This window comes from Sminthopsis crassicaudata, chromosome 1, assembly GCF_048593235.1.
Source record: "Sminthopsis crassicaudata isolate SCR6 chromosome 1, ASM4859323v1, whole genome shotgun sequence".
NCBI lineage: Eukaryota > Metazoa > Chordata > Mammalia > Dasyuromorphia > Dasyuridae > Sminthopsis > Sminthopsis crassicaudata.
The window spans coordinates 386,356,394-386,383,088 of NC_133617.1; the positions used below are offsets into that span (position 1 = coordinate 386,356,394).

The 26,695-nt window shown below is 32.0% G+C and overlaps 1 protein-coding gene across 1 annotated transcript in view; it reads right to left on the bottom strand.

Annotated features, from left to right (window-relative positions):
• Nucleotides 1-1,726: 1,726 nt before the first annotated feature.
• Nucleotides 1,727-26,695, bottom strand: part of ZFR (zinc finger RNA binding protein) — a 66,409-nt gene continuing 41,440 nt past the window's right edge. The window contains 8 exon segments of the mRNA XM_074279486.1: nucleotides 1,727-3,307; nucleotides 5,515-5,612; nucleotides 5,720-5,831; nucleotides 11,836-11,931; nucleotides 12,784-12,881; nucleotides 18,031-18,172; nucleotides 20,710-20,860; nucleotides 25,964-26,169. Coding sequence (XP_074135587.1) covers nucleotides 3,128-3,307; nucleotides 5,515-5,612; nucleotides 5,720-5,831; nucleotides 11,836-11,931; nucleotides 12,784-12,881; nucleotides 18,031-18,172; nucleotides 20,710-20,860; nucleotides 25,964-26,169 — 1,083 coding nt within the window. The 3' untranslated portion in view covers nucleotides 1,727-3,127.

The window sequence follows — 26,695 nt, forward strand, 5'->3', positions numbered from 1 at the left end:
TACTCACACCAATGAGATGATGGATCCATCAAAATACTGAGAATTACAAAATAAATTATGGTTGAGACTTTTTCAGATTATGAATAGGAATTTATTATATTTATTAAAGTTTTCATTTAAAGTCCTATATACATTGAATTTCAAAAAAATATACAGCACTAGAAAATTTGGTATGTTAGAAATCGGGTGACTCAATATGAGGGGATTTTTTTGCTGCTCATTAGTTTAGAAAATGTTCAAACAATTTAGTATGTTGCCATGGGCATGCTCTGAAAACAAAGAAAAAATTATCTTAAAGTGCTGTTCCTTTTGTTTCCCTTCTGGCCAATTAATTTTCTTCTGGCCAAAATAAAATGACCAATATTTCAGAGTTGAAATGATGACTTCATTTATTTAAATACAAAAGTCAAGTAATACTCCCTCATTGAATTTTGCAAAATACCATTAACTTGATTACTCAAAGTTATGGAGATGAGCCAAGTAATACAAATATGAAAAGATCATTTTGTTTTGATTTGCATCATAGAATTTGGGGGTGGGAATGATATTCACCTTCCTAAGTAGTTCGTTATAGCTATTAAAATTAATGTACACAACTGGACATACAGTAACAAGGAGAGATGGAGAGCAGAAGCTCAAAAGCATATTGAAATATCAAAGGAAAAGCTAGATTAGAATTCACATGGACATATGAGAAATGACTACATACTGATAAACATTTCATTTGTCAAACATGTTAAAAATAGCTAATCTGAAATTAATTAAATATCATGTCCTATCTTTTTTTGATTCACAACTTCACATGGTAGTCGTCTTCAAGTATTACTGGTTAAAAAAAAGAAAAAACCCACAAATGCAATAACTTCTTTTCTAGAGTATTTTTCTTTCAAATAAGTATGCTTATATGGTACTATCTGCCATATATAGAATTTAAAAGTAGACATCTATGAAGCCACACATGCAGCAAACTGATTGTCGGTGTTCATCATATTTTGTGTTCTAACAAAACCATGGCTAGTTAATTCTCATGTGCTAATCATAATTACTTAAGCTGGTCAAAGACACAAGAATCCAAATGATTATTCACATAAGGACATTAAAATTTTTAAAGAAAAGATCATAAAGGAGTCAAATAGTGGATCTATTTTAAGACCTACAGCCCTGACATTCCACTTACAACTGCAGATTAACCTGAATTAAGTGCAAAATTTCTACAAGAGAACTGAAAATACATTTGAACCTGTCTGCACCTTCAAGAGATGTAGGAAGGGCAAAACAGAAGTTCATCATAGAACTCTAGAGCTGGAAAAGGGCAGATAAGCTGAGGATTGAATCCAACCCTATTACTGAGGAAACTGAGGCAGACAAGTGAAGAAGTATCCATGGTTATTCAGCTAATTTGTGGATGTGTCTAGACTAGAAATTGAGTCAACTTCTTGTCTAGTGTTTTCCCCCCATTAGACTGTTCAGCCTCTCAAAAAATTTGGGGCAGCCTCAAATCTAAAATCAAATATCAAAATCAAGCCTAAATAATAAAACAAAGATTCAGAAATCTCCAGTATTAATAACTAATTTTAAAAAACATTCCAAGAATACTATTAGCTAGAAATAGAATATTGGGTGAATGCCAATTCTTGAGTTTTAATATAGCTTGACCTAGATAGTATAGAACAAACAGAGCTACTAAAGTTTCAGTTCTAACATATAATGAATTTAACTCATTAAATGAATTTAAGTTTTTATTTGCGTATTTCACTGTAGTGCTGTGACAACAAAATGACACCTGTGTACCAGCGCATACATCAACAATCCGATGTCACTTTCATTACACCACTGCTAAAATATTTAGCTTTTTGAAGGTGACATAAGCATATAAGATGGCCATATCAAATAATTTTCTGGGTTTTTCTTTGATAAAAATCTTACTTTTTTTTGTCCAATAAATATTTTATCAACCTTACTTTAACAGCCTGCAAATTATTGGGGCATGAGGGAGGAAATCACTGAACTGCGTTATAGTGAAATAGCTGCTAGAATAACCTCACAGGCACCAATAAGAGAAAATTCCATCATAATTAAGGGCTAATTATTGGTGTTAGTCCACACTGATAAAGTTCTTTGAAAATATGTTAGCCCACTTAAATGTGAAAATGCCCTTTCAACATGCACAAAAGAAAATGTTCAGAAAGTTATTTTTTGGCCTTGCTATGTCAAAAGTCAATTGTACAAAGATCTACGCAATAAACCTAAAATGATAGTTTTTAAAGTCCGTCTATTAAAAACAAAAATGTCATGCACTTTTATTATCAATTATGCAGATGCTTTAAAACTGTTGCAAGACCATACGGTATATATTAGCTTTTATACTGCTAATGCACAACTAACAGCAAACTTGATTAGAATAACAGAAATCTGTCTTAATTACACCTTTATATCACACTAAAGAGACAAATGCCACAAGATCTGCAGAAATATTCATTTCTGAGCACTTAAATGGCAGGTAACTTTTTTTGTGTTGTAATCCTTCACATATAGAACAACAACAAAAGAAACAAACAAACAAAAAAAATTCTGCAGTCTCACTTTACAAAAAAAAGTTCTGCTGTAAAATATTAAGGGGAGAGGGGAGCTGTATATTACCTATAACACAAAGTAACTTACAACTAGTGTCAAAGAGCAAACAAAACCTCTAAATAAAAATATCAAAATACATGTAGCAACAGAAGCACGGATGCTGCATTAAATACAGTTAAGATTTAAGAAGACAATGCATTAGTTAATAAAAGACACAGAGATGGGGGGAATCTCTAAGAAGTAGCTAGTAAAGTAAGAGTAAAATAATGGCAAAAATCTGAACTAAACTTATATTTTACCAGCCCTCCCCCCCATTTTGAGTACAAATATTTTTGGTGTCTTTCCATTCATAAAATACCTAACACTGTACATTCGTTAAAAGTTTTTAAATTCACAGAAACACCTGGTTCTTTCCATAAAATTAACCCTCTAACTTTTTGAAAAGCATTTCAAAGTAGACATTATTATGAATGAAAAACAGCCAACAACTGGGCACACCGTTTTGTTTTGTTTTTTGTTTTTTTTTTTAACACTGAAGATTTACAAAAACTTTTTAAAAGTTATCATAATCTTTTTTGTCTTTTTTTCCTTCAGCTTCAAATCCATCGACTCCATCACTGTCCCTTCTTCGTTTTCTGTTGTTGTGGATATTGAAGCGCTGGTTCATTTGAGGCAAAGGATCCATACCTAGAACTTTGTGTATCTGACGGAATGCAAGGAGTCTTAGAGCAAACTGTTAAGAGAAAGAGCCATTGTGGAGTGCAGTTGAAGAAAGAAAAAAACTAAACAAACAACCTAAACATTACTAAAAATCCCAACCCCCCCCCCTTGCAAAGTATCACTACTTTTCTATAACAAGACTCATCTTCAAACCCACCAAGTTTCAAAGGCCGGCATATTTATATATTTAAGAAAAAATATCACCCAATTAATTTACTCAATCAGACTTGGTTAAATCCAAATATTAACTTTACTATGGAAATATTTAAAAATACATCATATTCTGATGGAAGTGGATATCTTCAACATAAAGAAGATCCAACTCACTTCCAGTTGATCAATGATGGACAGAAACAACTACACCCAGAGAAGGAACACTGGGAAGTGAATGTAAATTGTTAGCACTACTGTCTATCTACCCAGGTTACTTATACCTTCAAAATCTAATACTCATCGTGCAACAAGAAAATTGGATTTTCACACATATATTGTATCTAGGTTATACTGTAACACATGTAAAATGTATGGGATTGCCTGTCATCTAGGGACAGAGGGGAAAATTTGGAAAAATGAATACAAAGGATAATGTTATTTAAAAAAAAAAAATACATCAGACTATTTACTGTCTTGGGGAAGAAAGAGGGAGGGAGAAAAATTTGGAATGCTAACGTCTTATAAAAATGAATATTAAAAACTTTATGTTTACATATACTTGGAAAATAAAATACTATTGAAAATTAAAAAATAAAATAGAAAAAAGAATGTATTTACTAAAAAAAAAAAAAACAACAAACCATAATTAACTTTACATATATGAATAAAAAATTTATTTTTCATTAAAAAAAACAAAACAAAACAAAACAAAAAAAAAAAAAAAAACAAAAAACAAAAAAACACCAATAATACATTTCCATGGTTTCATTAACAAATAGCTTTATATATAACCAATGCTCTACTGCTTCATGCCTAGGTTAAACTGTCAAATTCATTCTAGTCATGTTTCGAATGATTTTGTTGAATATTAGTACTGGAGGAAGATTATAAAAACAATCTCATTTATTACTAAAAACATTTTTGGAAATTCAACAACCTTCCATTCCAATATTTCACGACCTTCACTCTGAACAAATCTGTTTTTCCTAATGAGTTTTTTTCTGCCATTGTTTAAGATATTTTAGCCTTGTTTTTTTCAAGGTAATGGAAAACAGCACGTGTTTAGCTTTTTTTACTAGGCTAGATAAAATAATTTCCTTTGATATTACTTCAAAATTATGATTTTACAGTCTTAATTTGTGATACTCCTTTCTAATTTGCAATTTAAATAAAATTGAATTCAATTTAAATTTAAAAATTCTAATTTTCAATAGTATATTATTTTTCCAAATACATGTAAAGGTCAACAATTATTTTTGTAAAGACTTTTATATTCCAAAATTTTCTCCCTCCTTCTCCCCCCAAGCCAGCAAGGAATCTGACACTGAACAAAAATTCTAACTAAAATCGTAAGCTGATTTATCTCCTCTTCCTACATGCATGCAATGGCATCTTAATATGTTTGACACCTCTGTGCTACACTTATTTAAGCACAGCAGTCCAGCTAAATTTAGCAGATTAGAAAATTAGAGCTAATCTTTAAACTTGAAATAATAGGTTTATTAATATGTGGATTTATAAAACTGTCATATGAAAACAGATACTGTATGAAATTCCCTATTAAGCACAAAGCATATACCCTTATCCTGTGTAAGAAAACTTTTAAATCTTATGGATAGTGTAGTAAGAAGAACTCATTCTAAAAACCTAGAGTCTGTAACAAGTAAAATACAAAGTTTAAGCCCTCCCCCCCTTTAAATTACATATGACCTCAAATTGGACAAACTAAGGTCACTTACCTAGGATCACATAGAACCAGGAAAAACCTTAGGAGACCATTTAATGTCACTCCATTTTACTAATGGCATTTCACATCTAAAAACAGATCTATATTATATTCTAGCCAAGTGATAATATCCAATGATCTCATCAATGCCAGTGAAATGGCAGAAATCCCCAGGACAATCTAATAGTTCAATAGTATGGGGTAGAAGGCAATTTCAATTGGATCTGGGAGTCAGAAAAACCTAGGCTAAATGCGAGCTCAGATATTTACAAGCTATATGATCCTAGTCCCTTACAGCTAGTTGGCTATAAAACTTCCATTATAAGAAATATTAATATTACCTGGGCACTAGAAGTAATATCTTCCCGTTGTTGGTCAGTCATTGTAGCCAGTGTATCAAATGGGTCCTTTTCGCAGGGATCTAGAAGTCCAGGACCACCTGTAGAACATTACCAATTAAATATATTCATTACCTTTTAAAAATTATTCAGTCCTCTAAGATTATAGCTATAAGATTAAAAAAAAAATCGATTAAGTGTAACTTGCCTTTAAGAATAATTCCTGAAGAAATGCACTCAAAAACTCTTCTCAATGCATCCCCAGGACTCTGAGGTCCAGAAGCACTACTGATTGCTTTTTCTACTAGTAACTCCATAGCCTAAAAAAAATTTTAATGTTTTAATAGTTAACGCCAAAAAAATTGCAATGCTGTTTTACTGATGCTAATGAAAATACAATTTTGTCAATAAAAAATGAAAAGTGCTAGAAGACTAAAATTAAACTAGTATAAAGAAAACATAAGCATCAACTTACATTCTAAACTCATTGCAGTTTGCATTTACAAAAGTAAATAAAATTTTGAAATCATTTGTGGCAACTATTTATAAAATAAATTAGCATTCACAATTACCAAAAGCTACAGATGTGACTCAAGACTCAACAGAGAATATATGGAAAAATAAAAGACAAAACTCATACAACATGAGATATGAATTGTGACCTAAGCTGGTTGAAGAAATATCCACATGAGAAGATCACAAATCCATCTGTAAGTTTTATAGTGAAAGTGCATGAAAATTTTCTAATTTTAAAGGCTCAAATTATTTCATCTAAATAGCTTTTGAAGAACTCAAGCACATTTTCATAATGTAATATTCTGATCCTTTTAAGTTAATGATTATAAGGTTCTCCCCCTTTGTTTATAAACAACAAAACTGTAATTTTTATTTGAGGCACAACTAGATCTATGATATCACTCTTCTAGTGGCAACTATAAATGCCTATCTTGGAAATGATCTTTTATGCCTTAATTTTTAATAAATTACTTTTCCAAAAAGTAAGTGACCAGTACTACTAAATGAGAGCAATGAGAAAGCTCAGTGGATAGAATTGTGAAGTCTTTCTTCCCCTGAACACTTGGCTGATATGTTAAGTTCTTTTGCATATCTATGCATATCTATGCATATTTGTAACAAATTCTATTTTTTCTTCTTGCTTTCTCTTTGGGTAGGGGAATGAAGGAATGAGGAGAATTTAAAATGGAAAAAAAAAGTTAAATTTAAAAAAGTATGTACAAAACAACAGTTAAATATATAACAGCAAACAATTGGAAACAATCCAAATGTCCCAAAGTTGAAGAATGTCTAGGGAGATTATAGTTCTCTTAATACAATAATACACTGCCATTTTAAGTGACAAAAATAATATACATAAAAGAGAATAGCTTCAAATCTGGAAAGATTGTATATCTACTTTCATTTTATAAATGAAGTAACCCTACACAAAGAGATTACCTTGCCCAATTAGGAAGAACTAAAACACAAATTTAACAATAAAATCTCAAGTACTTGGCATCCAAATCTAATGTTGTTTTGCATTGCACCATAGTTTCTCAAGTGATAATTCATAATATCTAATTCAATTAAATCTATTATTAAATATCTACTTCCTATGTGTTAGGCACTGGGAACACAAAGACAAAAACCAAATAATGCCTGCCCTTGGAGAACTCTTAAGAAGTAAAATGGAAAGTTCACAGTGTAACCACAATTATATAAAAGTATGTTTGTACAAGAAAACAGTAACAGGTCAAAGACAGGTTTTAAAATCTATATATACACTTTTATTATTCAAGTGGACTAATTAAAAATCTAGAATTACAAATTATATAAAAGTCAAACTAATCTATGCCTTATTTTATGTGATTTGAAATTTGTAAGCATTCTAACTTTCAAAACAAAGTATTAATTTCGAGAATATGATTGTAACTTGAGATTTTCTAGCTTTCAGATTAGTGCTAGCTTTGAAAGCATACATGATGAATCATTTAGCAACAATGAACATTAAATATGTCACCTCACTTATCCTGACTTCATTTACCTAGCAACTTCAACTGCCTGCAACACAGCAAGAACCAGGAAAGGTCAGTGCCTATATGTTGGGTTCAATTTCTATCCCAAGCCCCGATTTGGTACCTATTAAGTTTTATTTTAAAATCAATTATGTTTCTCCTATAAACACAGGAACTGGGGACTACAGATGTGGAATGCTAAACCATATTAGAAAGTTATGTTAGTTGATTTTGTATAACTGGTTTCTTTGTTATGAGGGAGGATTCCATTCGAAAGAAGAACATTAAAGTGTTATTAGAAAAAATTTAAAACATCAATAAAACATAAAAGTATTATACAACTGCTAAGATGGTTTCTCCATAAAAATGTGACTACTGTCAACTCTGCTACTTGCCTTTTCCTCTGGCTGGCATTTAAAAGTCTTCATAAACTTGCCCTTCCCCACCTTTCCAGTCTTTCTTCATTTCTAGGTCTGGCTATTCTGGCTGTTTCCTTGAAAATAATACTCTAGTTCCGCTTCCTGCCTTTACCCTCCATCCTTGGAGTTCCCTCACTTTGTTTCCCTAGCTTCCTTCAAGACTCAAGTTAAAATTTCACCTTCTGCCAGAGGCTCTTTTGGCCTTCTCCTCCTTCAACTCCCAATTATTAAAGTGCTAATTTTTAACCTGTGATATTAACTTTCACATACATCTATATCTTCTATGTATCTAGTTATTTACTCTTTGAGAATGTAAATACTTTGAGAACAGGGACTGTTTTTGACTTCCTCTCCCCCCCTAGAATTTGAAAGGACTGAAAAAATAAGCATTTAGTAAATGTTTGCTGAATGACATATTCACAACAATGACTCTAAACCATCAAATAAAGGTGAAATTATTGTGCTGTACACTGTTTAAAGAGGCCAAAGTATCTAACAATACATTTTAGATAGATTTTCATCAAAAATGGCCAACCAAATATTTTGTTACTTAAAAGCTGAATTTTAGAAGTCCAAAAAATTTCCTGAAACAAGTCTCATTCTCCAGCAAGGCTAATTAAGGCACTCTTATACAATGTTGTTAATAGCATTTGTTAGAAAGGATAATATGGGAATGATAACAAAGAGTTCAAGGTTGGCATAAGGAAAAATTAATCAACCTTAATGACTCCATGCTTTAAAAGTTTTAGTTTGTGATTTAATCTTTAAGATAGGATTCTGGATTTTCTATTTAAACAAAATATATGAGGGCATAAGGAGGAAAAGAAAAACCATGAACTTCTATTTATTATGAAGGGCATAAATGTATATATAATGCCTGTTAAAAGCAACCATCTAGACTCACAGCTCATTGGCTTATGAAACAATACTGTAAAGCCCACATAAGAAATTTTAGCTTTCAAAAATATCTTCTTTTCGGTACAGTGTCTAAAAAGAATTTAGTGTAACTCAGTAATAATTCACTATAAATTTAGAGACTCTGGAATATATGTTAACTTGGCCTAATTGGAATGTAAAAGATTATGAGAAGAAATGAAATTAAAATCAAAGAATTACATGTTTAGAATAGGTAAAACATGATGGTAGATAAAATATTGACATTATAAAATAGCACCTCATACTAAATCATTAAAAATATAAGATTGTGACATCAATAAACATAGGAAAAAGGAAGAGGTACTGCCATCTTTGGACTTTCTGATTTCATTTTAAAACATTAACTGTTTTATTAACAAGATGAACATTGGTACAGCTAAACTTAATTAGGCATTAATTTATATTTTAATTATTTTTATTACATACAGTAACAAAATTAATTTTTGGTCAATTCTTAAATTACCACCAGAATTTTTAATCCATTTATTCTCATTCAATTATTCTTTTTTTTCTCCATGTGGTTGTAATTAAAATGTGCTTTGATATGCTGCCTTTTCTATTTTGCTTTATTTTATAAAAGTATTTTCAGATTCTACTGCATTCCTATACTTGGTCTTAGCTGCAATATAGTATTGTATATATTAATGTACCACTATTTATTCAACCATTTTCCCTATGATTAGACATTTAGACCGCCTCTAGATTATTTTCTTTTACAAGTTCATATATAACTGACATAAATTTCTGAGAAAAGGACTTTTTTGGTTTAGTTTTTCACAATAATTTCAAGTTATATTTCAATAGAATTACTAAATCAACAGGTCTGAGTAAAATTCTTCTCAAGTTTATAATTCAAGCATTAATGACAAGTATACTTTTTCTTTTGCAACCCTGTCAGCATTGTTTTGATGCCTTTTATTACTTTGCCTAATCTGTTGGTTGTGCTGCGATGGAAAGAGACCTCAAAATGGTCTGCCACTTTCATTTCTAATTATGATTGAGGCCAAACATTTTTACTAGTGATTTATAACAAGTTTTGATACTTCTTCAGATTGTTCATGCTGATTGTTGACTTATTTGATGACTTACATTTGCATTAATCAGCAAAGTATATTAGCTTAAATTAATAACCCATCTGTACTCAAATGTCAACCATCTGGTCTAAAAAGAAGAATACTAAGTGAAATTAATCACCAAACTAGCATAGTTTTCCTTGTATTTCACATATCCATAAACTAATCCTTCTTTATTTTTACTTATGCCTGGAGAACAGACTTTAAAATTAGAAATAATTATTAAAAACATTTTTAAAATACTGTTTCTGTTAATTTGATAAAGGAATCCTTAACACATCACGAAAATTAAGAAGCCCTTACCTTAATTATGACTCACTGATAATGTATTCAGATCAAAAGACATTATTTGAGTATCTACTACATATGAGGTACCAGAGTAGGCATTGAATTGTACCTATTGTGTTTAAGCAGTACAATTATGACTATTTTAAATGCATTCCAAGGAGCTATAATCCATGGGAGCTCTGCTATTTTGCTTTTTTTCCCCAATGACATGAATCAAAGTATAGATGGCAGCTTACCTAATCATCCAAAAACAAGAAGCTGACAAGGCTAATAGCTAAGTAATACAGTACTAGGGAAAAAGATCAGGACACACTAAAATACTGTGCTGAATCTAAGATTAAATTTAACTGGGATAAATATTTAAAGTCTTATATTTTTGAGTCAAACTCAAAGTAGAAGTTGAAAAAAGCTTACAGCCTGATAGAAGCACAATGGAAAAGAATGTGGACATGTCACAGGTCTAGAAGCTGAAGAGATAATGTCAAACGTCGATGTAACCTTAGGCTGCCACGAAAAGAAGCAGAGTGCTTTTAGGTCTTGGGCCCCTTACTCTCTAATGTGTGAAACCATATGATTGTGCTCAGGACCTGGGAACCAACCACCTGTTTCAGAAGGCTATTGATAAGTTGGATGATGAGCTAGTTTCAGCTTCATGCCCAATGAGGATTGTTAGAGGAACTGAGGACAATTGTCTCTAGATTTTTGAAGTCTAGTCACATAAAAGAGCAATTGGACCAGTTCTCTCTTATTCCAGAGAACAAAAACAGCAACAATGAATTGGAGTTACAAAGAACTAATTTTAGGATTATCTTAAGTAAAAACTTCCATGAATGGATTTCCCCAGGGAGATTAGACACTGCTGCCAACTCCCTTCCTCCCCCCACTTACAATTAGAAACTTTCAACCAAAGGTCTGATGACAACTTAATGTGTTGTAGAAGATTGTTTTCAGATGCAGGCTGGAATTGATAACCTCCAAGGTCTTTCCAATAATCCTTAAATTCTATATATTATAGTAAAAGTATTTTTTTTCCTTTTTTCAAAAATAAGGTTGTATAGAATTTTTACTGTTTCATTCTCAAAGCAAAATTTTATATGAAATAATTCTATTTCAGCATTATCCACCAAATAGCCACTATAAAATATAAAGCCTTAAAGGGTCATGGTACCTTAAGCAAAATGGTTGAATCTTAGGTAATATAGAAAGCTATTTGGCATCAGTAAATGAAATGACTCTGAAGCAGTCAATCAAAAATATCATTCAAAATAAGTTATTGGAACCCTAACACCATGCATGTTCAGGACAAAATTTATAATCACCTATCAAATATCTTCTTCAGAAATAATACAGTTTGTTTAGCTAGCAACTTTATATTTAGATGGTAAATTATTTTAGAAGAAATGAACTTTTTTTCTTTTCAAAAAACAAAAAAAATCAAAGTTCCTGGTTTCCGCCCCACCCCCTCATAGGGGGAAAAAAGTATGCTATTTTTAAGACACGAAATATAAAAAGTAAAATAAAGTTAATTTTAGGTTCAAAAATTAGTAATATCACCAACACATTTTTTTCACAGCACACAAGTTTTAAATAACTTACCCAGCTTGGAAAATCAGACCAAGTTGGAACTCGCTGACAGAGGTCACGAAGAATACGTATGATAATCACACAGGACTGCAGACCATTAGCTCTAGCCTTGAGAGCAATACAAAAATCAAATTAATTAATCCTAGAAACTATTGAAAATATCCCTTGATGAAAAAAGCTAAAACACCACTGTTCAATGGAAGCTCAGCAATAATGACAGAAATAAATCACTCCAAAATTTCATTCCATGAGCTGCCATTTACAGCAGTATTTTATGCCAGGGTTAGTACTTTAAGCTGTACTTTAAGTCAGAGTGCACAGATTATACAAGAATAATATTTCTTGATCTCCTGTGAACTTTGACCTATGTTCATTTATAACAGTAAATTAAAAATCTGCCTATATTAGAAATAAAGGGAATAAAGTAAGGAGCTAAAAAGTTTTGTCTAGGGACTGAAAGGTTGAGGGAATCTGTTTGGTTTCTTTACTGTGCCTTTGCAAGACTGCAAAGTCACTAAACCAAACAGCTGCTTCCTCACCTTTCACTCCCTACACTTATAAACTTAGAGAAACAGGAAAAAAAAATCTTAAAACTAAACACAAAGCTTTAAACACATATTCCATTATTTAAAGCAAAGGTACTCTGCAGCCTTATGGAATATAATATAAATACACAGCATATGGTGATCCAGAGCGAGTCAAGCTTTCAACATCGCCTTCTCAATGACCACACACACACAAAAAAAAAACCAAACACCCCAAAATGTAAGTTTCTTGTCAAATCAGCAATAGCTGCATAAAGCAGATCTGTACTGAACTATGTTAAACATTTTTCCGTTCATTTAATTTAAAGTAGCATTGCCATAGGCAACCTTTGAGTGTTTATATACAGTTAAACATACTGTAACTGAACTACTCTCTCATAAGGCTACAAGAAAAAAGTAAAATGATGTTCCGAACCTGGAACCACTTAGCGTGGCGTAGAGCAGCCAGAGCGTCAAGGCATTTTTGCCTGTCCAAGACGTCCGGTGGGTCTTTCACCATACCCGAGGTTACATCTAAAATGGATTGAATTGGCAAAATGCAGTGAGGAATGGGTGTTTGACCAGGTGAGCAAGACACTTCCTTAAAGTAGCTTCAATGTCACACATGCCATTTGAGATTTTACTAGCACTTTTAAACCAATGATTATATATTTAGCAAAATTCTTTTGAATTCATAGAATGTTAACCCAATATGAAGGTTGAGAGCAAAATGAAGTTTAACTCTCAGTCACTTTATTATTTCACTGTAATTATTGCAACAGTGTAGATTTAAAATAAATGTTCTAGAAAAATAAATCCCCTCCAAAATTAAATGTTAAAGGAAGGATGGTTGGACACAGTGCACCAGCACAAAGAACACAAGACAGAGGGAACACAAAAATCCACTTCAATAAAGTAGAATTTACAACAAACTTATGGAATTTGCTCATCATCTTAAATGGTCACAGGCTATTTTGGACCTAATTTCAGAAAGGAAATCATTGTGAACAAGGTTTGAAAGAGATTTTGAAATTTATAGAAAAGGAAGATTTTAAATAAAGGAAAAGAGTTGAAGAAATATTTTTCCTGGAGAGTTTGACTTACTGCAAAAGGAATTATGAACTGCCCTTTAAAATTCTTAATAAAGCACATCATGGTAGAATTGGAGAGGATGTATACAAAGCAGAAAAGGAGAAACAGGTACTATTGTGATAAAAGCATAATAAAAAGTGGAAGCAATAAGCACAGTGTTTTACTAAAAAAAGAAAGTATATTTTGTATACTTTAATTCAATAAATGATTTCTAGGTTATGATATCATGTATTTGTCACCCTAGAGGGAGAACACAAAAGTCTTTGGGAAGAAAACCTAAAGATCAGGGCAAAACAAGTTACTTCAAGTAATGAAAATAATTATGTATTTTTTAATGGTACTGGTAGCCAGTTCAATATTCAATTAACATATCTCAATGCAAGAATGTATACATCTAAAAATATCCACAGTTGGTAATGAAATAAATCTTAACTGGTGACTTACTAGTATTCATCATGTTAGAGTAGAAAAACACCTTAGAGATCAAAGTTCATTGTATACAGATGATAAAATTGAGGCCAAGAGAGCCAGACTGCCTTACCCAAAGTCATAAATGTAAGCGGCAGGGCAAGGATTAGACCAGAGGTCCCAGATTTCTAAGTTCCATAATTTTGCCCTATATAATGCTGCCTCCCTACGTCTTGTTAAAAATTGCATGGCTGGCAAACTTAAAAGGTAGAATGTAGCCTAACTCATAGGGACTGTTTGTTGAACCCAGTATAAAGACATGTTACACTTGGAAAAGCTTTAGATTATATAACTTACTGATTACATATAATGCTTAAGCAATATACCCCTAAATGTAATGGGAATTTAGAAAACAACACAGAAAAACTAAAATCATTAATGTAACAAGTTAAGGGCAGGACATTGCAATAGGATTAAGAAAAAAAAAGTTATTATTTTATTTTTAAAATACTGTTTTCAATTAGAAAATTTACTATTGTTTTAAATGATTTTAAATCAGAAATATTTAAAGATACTGGGCATATTTTAAGTGTCAAGTAAGAGGCTACACTTTATCAATTCTATTATAAAATCTGGGATATCTTTAATTTTTACAACCCAGATTAAGGTAAAAAAGGTAATAATGAGATGAAAAGAAATTTCAGAATCTTTTGAAAGTCGAGAAATACTAGGAATGAAAAGTTTGTGGCATTTTAATATAAAGCAGAAGATAAACTATTATCACAAAAAATATTTTATGAAGCAAATGTAATGAAAATTAAGATATTCAGGTAAATTATTAGTAAACAGACATTCAGAGAAAAACTAGTAAAGACAAATTTTGGGAGCCAGAATATAAACTGAACAAAATGATAGTTGTGCCACTTTTTGAGAAAGGAAAAGGGACTACTGGAAAGCACAGCCAGGAAAGTAGTAAAAAACAGAAAAGAACAAAAGGCATAATGTGCCAAAAGCCTTTAAGGTCCCTTATATATTTACTTGGTTAAAACTAGAGTGCAAATAGGTGATACTGTGCAATCTTTTTTTAAAAAAAAAATAAAAACTTAGAATTGAAAGTAGATTTTAATTCCTATTAATTTAAAATTTTTTGTTTGTAATTTATTCCAAATTCATACAAAACCTCCCCCCACCCCCAGCCCAATCCACAAGCAGAAAATCTTAATTCTACATTGTGGTTCAGAAGTATTCCATATATCACTGATGGACAGCATAAATAAGCTTGAAATTTTTAGCTAATAAATCTAAGTCCAAAGATGCCAAGACACCTATTGCAATTTCAAAATAAATTAGGGCTATATCTTAGGGAATTTGAAATAAAATTTATTATGTGGATTTTTGTACCCATTTTACATTTCAAATGGATTAACCCCTTAATAAAGTTCACTGTATGTACTAAAATTACATTTGTTGCTTAACACCCTGTTAACATACAACAGAGACTAGGTTAATTTACAAAAACAGAAGGCAAATTCTTACCCTATGTGAATGTATTCTAAAATATATATATATATGAATAAGGGGTTAATCGTCAGTTAGAAAACATGCTGTGTCCACACTATTTACTAATTAAATTACTAATTAAAGTTAACAGGTAAATGAATTTCAGTAAATGTGGTTATAAAATCCAGTCAACCATTTTAAAGCTAGTGTGAACACCGCTTAATTCTATGAAAGATAGAGACCAGGACAAAAAAATAACAAAAACAAAAAAACACACAAAAGGGACAGTAAAATGCTAGAACTATGCATCCAAAACCCCTCCTTATTCAACATGGCAGGTGTGACACTGAGCTTTTGAAAACCTTGGTCAAAAATCCTTCCGATGTCTTGGCAGCAACCCCTGACAGGAATCAATTCCCTCTGCTAGAAGGCTTTGGACCGGGCCTGATAAGCTAAGGATGGAAAAAAAAACACACACACACATACTTGACTTGCTGAAGAAAAGATTCCACAGCAAGGGTTAGAGCATTTTGAACATATCAAATTTAAAGTCAATTCTGTGAAATGGATAACTGTCAAACGCAAACTACTGAAGGATATGACTGCTGTGCGATTAACAGTTATTTCAATAATTTAATTTGATTTTTAAAAGCCATTTTTTTTTTTTTGGAGGGGGAATTAAATGGGGCCATCAGCAGGATTCCAAACTATATGCAAAGTCTTCATTTACAAGAATTCTTCCGGCAAAGCCTTCCTTACCAACTGAACTAACTCCCCGAAGCAAGCTAAAGGCTTTAAACCATTTTAAGACACAGAGCATTGGGAGCTGCAGTAAGAGAAAAACCACACATACCGTTATTCTGCAGCAAGAAAGAAGCAATCTTCATAATAAAACTGAAGACATGATTTACTGCACTTATTTGCAGTGAAGCAACACTCATATAAACATCTGACATTTTTGTATATCCATTTTTCAGCTCAGTGTCTTGAAGTGAAATCTATTAATTTTTGGTTTTGCTATTTTCCTTCAGAATAATACTTAGCAGATAAATGAAACTCAGAACAGTAATTCTAATTCAAATGTGGGTCAGACAAAAATAGTTTTGTTTCCTTTGGAAGGGGTAAGTTATTAAAGTTTTTAAGTTATTATGCCTATAGCTCATAACCTAAAGACTTTTGCTCTACTATAAAATAGCAAAATTTTTTTCTTCCCAAATCTTAAATGAAGAGTCACATATTACATATGACTTGATTTGACCAATTTAAAAACAGTATTTTCTTGGCAAAAGCCATGACCAGACCAGATAGGGTCTGTTTTAAAAGAAAGGAGTGATGGGAGGGGTATCAAACAAAAAAACTCAAAAAACAAAAAACCTCCAAAATAAAACAAAAAGCCCCCAGAAAAAATTCTTCACACAAAATTTATTTTATCTTTAAAGATTGTTAAAATGAAATGAAATGTGTAGCACATGAAATTCAACAGATTTCCAATGAACACGTTAAAAGAAATGAAACTTTGTTTTCTGGGGCATGGAAGAATTTGGACAACAAAGCATAATGCAGTTGTTATCACAAAGTTCTTGACTTTACAAATTATACTGCTATGATAAAACCCCTCATATATTAAGGGAAATGAAAAACTGTTGGTACCATTTTTTATATAAAAGTTCTTAATTGTCTTGCTATATGCATGTATTTTATATTACTTTGGTTTTTCCCAAAGACTACATTATGAACAATAATACTGATCTACACTAAGTTCAATTTTAACAAATTAGTAAGATGTGCGGAAACAACATAAAAGGAAACAAAGTAAATTTTATCTGACCCATAAAATGATAGAACCAACATACTGCAGACACTGATCATGCTCGTTGGCTTAAAAGCTTTGGAAGCTTTGAAAGTGTTACAGAACAGTCCCTAAAGCAACACTGCTGGCACCAGGATTTAATATTCTATAAATATAAATTGATTTTAAGAGCTCGGACTTGGACTTGAACTCACTAACTATGCCATTTATTATTAAAATATTTCCTGTATAGTGTCTGGGTCAAATGCTCAAACCTATAAATGTCAGGAGGCTGTGTATTTATGAAAGCACTCCAGACCAAAGAGCAACCTCAGAAAACTGGAAATGACATTTATTTTAATATAAAAGGAAAAGCTACGTTAGATGCGTAACAATGCCTCTTAAGAATGTATTAAACATTATTTATCTAGTTAAAAAATCCAGTAGTTTCTAAAATATTTCAGTCTTAAAAATTATAATGCAGGGGCAAAAACTTCTATAAAGTCCCCTTGCTACAAATAACACTTTTCTAAAATTTCCAAATACCTGAAATTCTCAGGTAAAAATAATTTTGAACTTTTCCAGAAAACTGAGGTTAGCAAAAAAAAAAAAAAAAAAAAAGAAAAGAAAAGAAAAAAGAAAAAAAAAAAAAAAAAGGAAGGGAAAAAAAAAAAAAGCAAAATCTATCATGCTATGAAGTTTGATCAAGAAATAAAGTACATTAGCAAATAGAATATTAACTTTTCAGGAAATGGTCACAAACAGAAATGTCTGCTAAGTCAATTCTCCCTAATACATATGTAATGCCAGCATGTTGCCTTCTAGGGCTTAATGCCATCTTAAACAGAATAGATACAATTATTGGAAAAGTAGTATCTTTAACAACTTTCCAACCTCCATCCCTCATGTTTTCCTCTCGAATAACTGGAGATGTCAGCGTGATAGTAACTTGCATTTTGGGTTCCACACAAGAATTCAGTATTATCGCAGCTTCGGATAAAGCACATTTTATGTCATACTTCTCAGGACTTATAACCTATGTGACAAAAAAAAAATAAAAAAAATAATAATAATAATAAAATAAAATCTATCAATCGACACCTTTAGTATTGTCAAATAAAGGGAATATTTTTTATTTGCTTTCTTGGTGCTTTAACTGTAATCATATTTACAGCAGTGCTTTTCAATCTCCAATTTTCTATTACACAAACAAATTTGTAAATTTGCCAAAATATGCTTGTCAATCAACTGTGAGGAGTAGAAACACAGCCTTGACCCAATTGGATAAAAGAGAATAATGGCAGAGAGGTTGGCATAAAATTGTGAAGGAAAAAAAAAATTTTTATCTTATCCCTCACTATGAATATTCTAGCTATTTTTTAATATGCAAGAATAACCACATTGTGGCTCAGTCTGAAATGGGTGTGCTCAGAAGCCAGGAGATAAATTTATCCTCAAAATGGAAGTTTCTGTTCTAAACCTGAACAATGAATTTTATACTATAGCCTGGTAATAGTATGACTGAGGATTATCTAATTTTCATCTCCCTTCAGCATTAACAATATAAATAGTTTCCTTAACTCTATGACCCTATTTTAGGGATCTTACTTTTGTTCGTTTCATTTTTTTAAGCATCCAATGGAAATATGATCATTGTTTGCCTCCTCATTAAAAAGAAAAATATATGGGGAAAAAAATGTAACTTCATCACAAACCAGAAACAATTTCTTTTACAAACTTCCTGAAATCAAAAGGAATTCTTGCTAGATCATGGAGTAATATCTGTAAAGTGCAATCTTACAGGGTCATAAGAGAAGGGTCCCTTGATGCTCAGGTGTCATAAAGACTCTTTGGTCTTGTGCAGCAAGAAAACTGTATAAATATGTATACATGTATTAGATTTAACATATTTTAACATGTTTAACATGTATTGGACTGTCTGCCATCTAGGAAAGAGAGTGGGGTGAAGGAGGGGATAATTTGTAACAGAAAGCTTTGCCAGGGTTGGTGTAGAAGGGTTAGACACGCATGTTTTGTAAATAAAAAATAAAATAATTAATTAATAGAAGATACATCAATAACAATAATAATAAAGACTCTGGGATCTGACACAAAGACTGAAAAAAAGCATTTGTTTAGAAAATAAACAAATAATTTTAAGAAAATTATCAATTGGTATTTCCATTTATGGCTTTTCATTTCCTTTATGAACACAAAACTCATATCCCTTCTAATTCATGGGTATTCCTATAAACTAGATAGTACTGTGAAAAGAACTCCTATGAATTTAATTTCTTTGGATGGTCAGAGAACATAAGTACAAATCTTACTTCTGACTCTTTACTAGCTACTGACTACTAGTTTGGCCATTGGGAAAGACACTTTTTTCTAGCCTTGTTTCCGCATCTTTAAAACAAAGATATTGGATTAGATGGCCCCTCAGGTTCCATATGGCTCAGGGTTTATGATCCTTTCACCTCTCTCTCCAATCCTCTAATTGTTCACCTGCATAAGAATTGAGTGAATAGGGGATAATGCATAAAGTTACTGGCTGAGGCAAATTTCTTAATTCATTGATTGCATTGATTTAATTACCATTAAAAGCCCCACAATTTTTACATGGTTCACTGGACCCATTCTATAATATTGTCCTTAGCTATCTTGTCAAGGTCCCAGTCAGGTCATTGGTAGTAGAACTATCACTTTTGTTCCACTCTGATATTTTGTGGACTGGCCTAAATATAACAATATCAACACAACAAAACTGCCACTAAAGAATGTGCATTGGTAGAAAAGAAGGGGAATTGTCTCAACACTTAAAATAGAGGTCTCAAAGTGATTACATATTAAGTGACTCTTGTTTGACCCCAAAATTACAGATAAGCTGGTGCCAGGGGAAAAAAATTCATAAACTTCAGGACAATCTAAACTATATGAGGAATTTTAAAAGTGCTGTTAATGCTATAATCAATTCTACTGACAAAAATTTAAATAGAACCCAAATTTCAGAAAATTCAAAAAAAATTTAAAGAGAACAAAAAGTATTCTTTATCAGTTATATCTGGAGTTCTTAGGCTTCACTAGAAACATTCCAAAGCACTACAAGTTTTCAGAAAGGGAAGTTTTAGAGGGCATCATCAAAAGGCAAAAAGATATCAGAAAGGCAGGATGACATTTACTTAGAGATTACTGGTAAATGGCTTAAAACCTAAAAAGATATACTTACTTACATAGCTACTTTTTAGTCCCAATTAAAAATGGCTTTCCTCTTCATTATTCAAGTCTCAAAAAAAAAAAAAGAGGAGACTAAAGATAAAATGTTTCAGTGTTACCTTGTAAAAGTAAACTGGTAAATTATATGATGCCAAATGCATTCACTACAAAATATAAAATTGTAGAATGAGGGGGGAAAAAAAACTTGGATAGAAAGCATGCATGATTGGGAAAAAAAAGTTTGCCTAGAAAGCTTACATTAGTTAATGCTGAGTTTTTAGGTATAAATTAAAGATCAGTCTTGACAATAACTCTAAACCCAACCAAGGAGCAAAAATTAACATTCCAGATAATACTCACAGCAAGCTGTTTGGGAAGATTCTCTGAAATACGACTCAGTAATGTCTTGGAAGGTTTCTCTGAGCACAGTAAAACAAGGTTTACATTTCTATCTCCACGGAGAAGTAATCCTTTTGCCAATACTCCTACTCGCAAGACTCCTTTCAAAGCTCTGAAATAAAATCAAATTTCATCACAATGTAATATTCTTTTATCCAATAAGAACATCTATGTACTGGCTCAGACACTTAACAGTTCCTGTGTGACTCTGGGCAAGTCACTTAATCCCAATTGCCTTAAAAGACAAATAAATAGGGACAGCTAGGTGGTAGAGTGAATAGAGCACCAAACCTGAAATAAGGAGGACCTGAGTTCAACTGTGGACTCACTTCCTAGCTGTGTGACCCTGGGCAAGTGGCTTAACCCCAATTGCCACAGGGAAAGAAAAAGAATCAATCAGAAGATATATATGGAAAATAATAAAATTATTAAAAGTAAGAATATCTACCAGCTAATATATAAAATTAAGATAAAAATTTGCCACACAATTAAAGTTTCCACTAAAAATTTGCAGTCTATATTATCAAAATTAGAATTCAACTTGTCAGTCAATAACCATTTATAAAGGATATTACCCTATGCCAGATAATATGCTAAATATTGGGGATAAAAAGAAAAGCAATGAAGTTCTCAGCTCTCAAGAATTTACATTTTCATTGGGAAGGCAAGATGCAAATAATTAAGAACATACAAGCTATATTCAGAGTAGATGGAAAGTAGTGTCAGAGAAGACATTAGTAACTAGTTATGTGAAAAACAGGTAGAGATGAGCAAAGTCCTCTAAAAGCTTGGAAGCTAAGATTTAAGCTAAGGTAAGGTAGAATAATGGTCAGCATTTAATAGGAACAAAACATTCAAGAAATGGGGAGACAGAATGGGGAGAATATGAAGGTAGGGAGGCAAAAGATGAAGTGTCACATTCCAGCAACAGCAAGGAAGAATATGGTTAGAAACCATGCTTTAGCTACAGAGTAATAAAGTCAATAGCATTTATTAAGGGCTTAATATGTGCAGGACCTTAGGAGGCAGCTAGGTATCTCAATGAATAGAGCACAGGCTTAGCATCAGGAAGATTTGAATTTAAGTCTGCCTAGCTGTGTAACTCATGGCAAATCATTTGACCCTGTTTGCCTCAGTTTCCTCTTCTGCAAAATGAGTTGGAGAAGGAAACAGCAAATTACTCCAATATCTTTGTCAAAACAATAACAATCACATCCAACAACCACGGAGAGTATGGTCCATGTAGTCACAAAGAGCAGGACCTTACTGGACAAAAACATTGTGCCAGGCACTGGGCCCACAAAGAAAGACAAGGCATTCATGATTGATTGTATGAGGATCAGCAGTGAAAACGTAAGATGGGAAATGAAATATTTTCCAGCCAAAGGCACAGTAGATAGAGAGCACTGGGCATGGAAACAGGAATTCCTGAATTCAAAACTAGCCCTGAATACTTACTAGTTGTGTAATCTTGTCAGTCTCAATTTCTTCAATGATAAAATGGGGATATAAGAATATCTATCTCTCAAGGTTGTTGAGGCTCAAACAAGACAATATTTGTAAAGTGCTAAGCACAGTACCTGGCACACAGGAGATATTTAATACTAGCTTGTTATTCCTTTCCCATTTCCAAAAATAGCTATGTCACTGAACAAAATATATAGAAGAGAATAAAGACTGGAAAGATAAGAAGAGGCCAGGTTTTTAAACGATTTTAAAAGCCAATGAGATAGATTTATATGTGATGTTGCTGGTAACAGAGAACTAATGAAATGTGAAGTAAAGTATTAACCATAATAGGGAGATATGAGGCAGGGAGACCACCTAAAAAGCTACCACAACAGTCCAAGTATGAAGTGATGAGAGCCTGCCATAGGATGGTGGCAGTGTCAAAAGAGACTCAAATATAGCACTTCTAGATCTGTATCCCAGTGATCAAAAGAAAAGGGGAAAGACCCATATGAACAAAAATATTTATAAATAGCTCTTTTTGTGGTTGCGAAGAATGGGAAATTGAGAGGATTCCTATCAATTGGGGAATGGCTAAAGAAGTTATGGAACATGATTATGATGGAATACTATTGTGCTGTAACAAATAACAAGCAGTATGGTTTCAGAAGACTTCTATAAATTGAGAAAGTGAAACAAGCATAACTAAGAGAACATTATACACAGTAAGTGTTAATGTTGTAAAGAAGATCAACTGTGAAACACTTAGCTATTCTGATCAATATGATTCACAACATCAAAGGACCTATGATGAATGATATCTCTTGAGAGAACTGAAGAACTCTTGAGTGCAGATTGAAGCATGCCTTATTTTTTACTTTTTTTATTTTTTTCCCCCCCAGAGATAGAAGGGGACCAATTTGGCTAATACAGAAATGTTTTGCATGATCACACACATATAATGGGTATCATATTGTTTGCTATCTCAACAGTGGGGGAATGACTTGAAGAAGGGTGAAAATTTGGGAATGAAAATAAAAATTTGAAAAAAACCAAAACAAAACCATTAACAACTTTGAAAAAAAAATTGTTTGTTTGTTTGTTTGTTTTTTTGGGGGGAAGTGTGATGTTCTGTTTCTCTAAATTATAATCGTTCTCTGGGAGCAAAATTCTGTTGTATGACCCACCAATCTGATGTGAGGTATAATCTCAAGAACTGTTTAAATGTGTATTTCTCTAATCAGTAATATAGGGACACATAGGTGATGCAGGTAGTTTAGTGCGAATTTAAAAAAAACCTAAGCTTACATCTGGCCTCAGTCAGTTATATATTAATATGTGACCCTGCAAGTCACCTAACCCTGTATGCATTAATTTGCCTCAGTTCTTCAAATGAGCTGGAGAAGTCAGTATTTTTGCAAGAAAATTCCAAATGTGGTCACAAAAAGTCAAGATACAATTGAACAACAACACAATCAATAGTGATTTAGAGCCCTTTTTTTTTTTTCCAGGTGATAATTGATAGCTTTGATTTCTTCTGGAAATAGCATGTTCATATCCTCTGACCACTGTTCAACTAAAGAATGGCTTTTATTTATTTGGCTCTATTTCCCCAAGTATCTGAGAAATAAGGCCTTTATCAGAGAAACCTGCTGCAATTTCCCTCCTTGTTTCTCCTATTTTCCATGTGATTTTGTTTGTGTACAAGCTTTTTAATTTCATGTAAAATTATCTACTTTACTTCCCGTAATCCCTTTATCTCATTTGGATATAAATTCTTCCTTTTTCTATAGATCTAATAGGGGCATTTTTTCTCTCTAATTTGCTTAGGATATCACTATGTCTAAATAATTTATCCATTTTGACTTTATCTTGGTATACAGCCTAATTTCTATCATTTATCCATTTTGACTTTATCTTGGTATACAGCCTAGTTTCTACCAAACTGCTTTCCTGTTTTCCTAGAAATTTTTGTCAAATGGTGATGAGATTTTTGAGTGTTATCAAACACTAGTCATTTACTATCATATACTATGTAGCTAATCTATTCCACTGATCCACCACTCTTAATTTTTAGCCCGTACCACATGGTTGTAAAAATTACTGCTTTGTGAACCAATATGAAATCTGGAACTGTTAAGCTACCTTCCTTAACATTTTTCTCCCCATTAATTCTCTTGATGTTATTGATTTTATCATTCTTCCACGTTAATTTTGCTACTATTTTTTCTTACTCTATAAAATAATTCTTTTGGTAGTTTTATTGGCAATTTGGATGGAAATGCCATTTTTTATTATATGGCTATCCATGAGTAATTCATATTTCTCCAATTGTTTAAATCTGCTTTATTTCTGTGAAAAGTGCTTTGTAATTATGCTCATATAATCTCAGGTTTATCTTGGCACTTAAGATTCTCAAATATTTTTTATTACTTGTCATTATTTTAAGTGGAATTTACCTTTTCCTGCTGGATTTTGCTGGTAGTATATAGAAATATTGATAGTTTATAAATAGGTTTATTTTATATCCTACAATTTTATTAAAATTATTATTTCAACTAATTTTTCTGTTGATTCTCTATTTCATCATATTATCTGCAGAGGGATAATGTTGTTTCTTCATTTCAATTTTTATATCTATTTTTCTTATATATCTATCCTAGCATTTCTAATAGAATGTTGAATAACACTGCTGATAATGAACATCTGTGCTTTATTTTTAGTTTTATTGGAAGGATTATACTCATTGATTAGGCTTCCTTTTGGTTTCATATAGATACTTTGTCTTTTAAAGAAAGATCACTTGATTCCTGTGATTTTAATAAGAATGGCTGTTATATTTTGTCAAAGGCTTTTTTTTATCAACTGAAATAATCAGGTGGTTTTTGCTCTTTGTTACTTATGTTGTTAATTATGCTGATGGCTTTCCTAATACTGAACTAACCCGACATTTCTGGAATAAATCCCACCTGGGTCATAGGTATGACCTTTGGTATATAATCTCTTTGATAGTATTTTATTTTAAATTTCTGCATTGATAGTCACTAAGGAAAATTGGTTTATACTTTTCTTTCTCTTTGTTTTCCTTGCTTAAGCTAATCAAAACCATTTTTGTGTCATAAAAGGAATTTGGTAGGGCTCTTATTTTTTTTTTTTTTTTCAAATAGTTTATGTGATTTTTGAATTGTTCCTTAAATCTTTGGTAGAATTCACTTATGAATCCATCTGGCCCCCTAAGTATTTTGTTTTAGGGAATTTGTTGATAGATTACTCAACTTCTTTTTCTGAAACAGGGTTAAATATTCTATTTCTTCTTCCATTAATCTGGACAGTTTATATTTTTTTGACACGGAAAATCTCTGATAAACTATGTCCAATCAATTCCATAGAACTCATTAAGAAACATGCTACTGGCCTCCTGATAGGAGATGAACCCATGGTGCATACCAAGACATGGTTTTTTAATATGGTCAATGTTATACTCGACAATACGTATCTGTTAAGAGTTGATTTTTCTTTCTTTTTTTTTGACTGAGGCAATTGGGGGTAAGTGACTTGACCAGGTCACACAGCTAGGAAATGTTAAATGTCTGAAGTCCGATTTGAACTCCAAGTCCTCCTGACTTCAAGGCTGGTGCTCTTATCCCCTGCTCCAAGTAGCTGCCCCTTTCTTTCTTTTTTTTCAATGAGATAAAAGGGAGGAAAGGGAAAAGGTAGATTTTTTTATTTACTGAAAATGAGAAAAAACAAACCAAAAAACCCATACCTGTCTTTACCCCCTTCTTTCTTGTCATCACCTTCTTTGCTTTTGCTTTTTTCATGATCAGACATATTGTCTGAAACAAGTTTGAGAGCCCTTTCAGTGATAGATACAATTTTCTGAACTGCTTGTAATTCTTCTTCAGTTGGATATATAGCTGCATGTTTTGTCATTACATAACGATCATCAGATGAATCAGGACGGCGTAAAGGCTATATAGAAGAAAAATCTTTATTACTTCATTTAAACAAAGGAAATAATTTACTTCTATCGAAACAATATTTAATTTCCAAAATAAGTGCAAATTAAAGCACTAATTGGCTACAGTTTAAAAAGAGAGAGAAAATGATAAATATTTGTGGAACTATTAGAAAAACATGGACACAGCTGCATGGTTAGTAAAATTATGAAGAAATATAGAATCATGCCTATGGACACCATTTGATGCAGTTATTTTATCACTTCTAGGCAGGCCTATACTGCCAAGATTTCAAAGAAATAAATGTCTTAAGTAGGTAAAAATAGAATGGCTTTTAGTAGTTGCAATTAAGTGGAAACTAAAAGGAGTGCTCATCAGCTGGGGAATGGGTAAATTGTGGCACATGATTATAATAGAATATTATTATGCACAAGAAATGACAAAAGGGAGAATTTTAGACAAACCTGAGTAAGACTTTTGTGAACTTGCATAAAATTAGGAGAAGAAGAATTAGAATTATTATATGGTCTAAACATGCA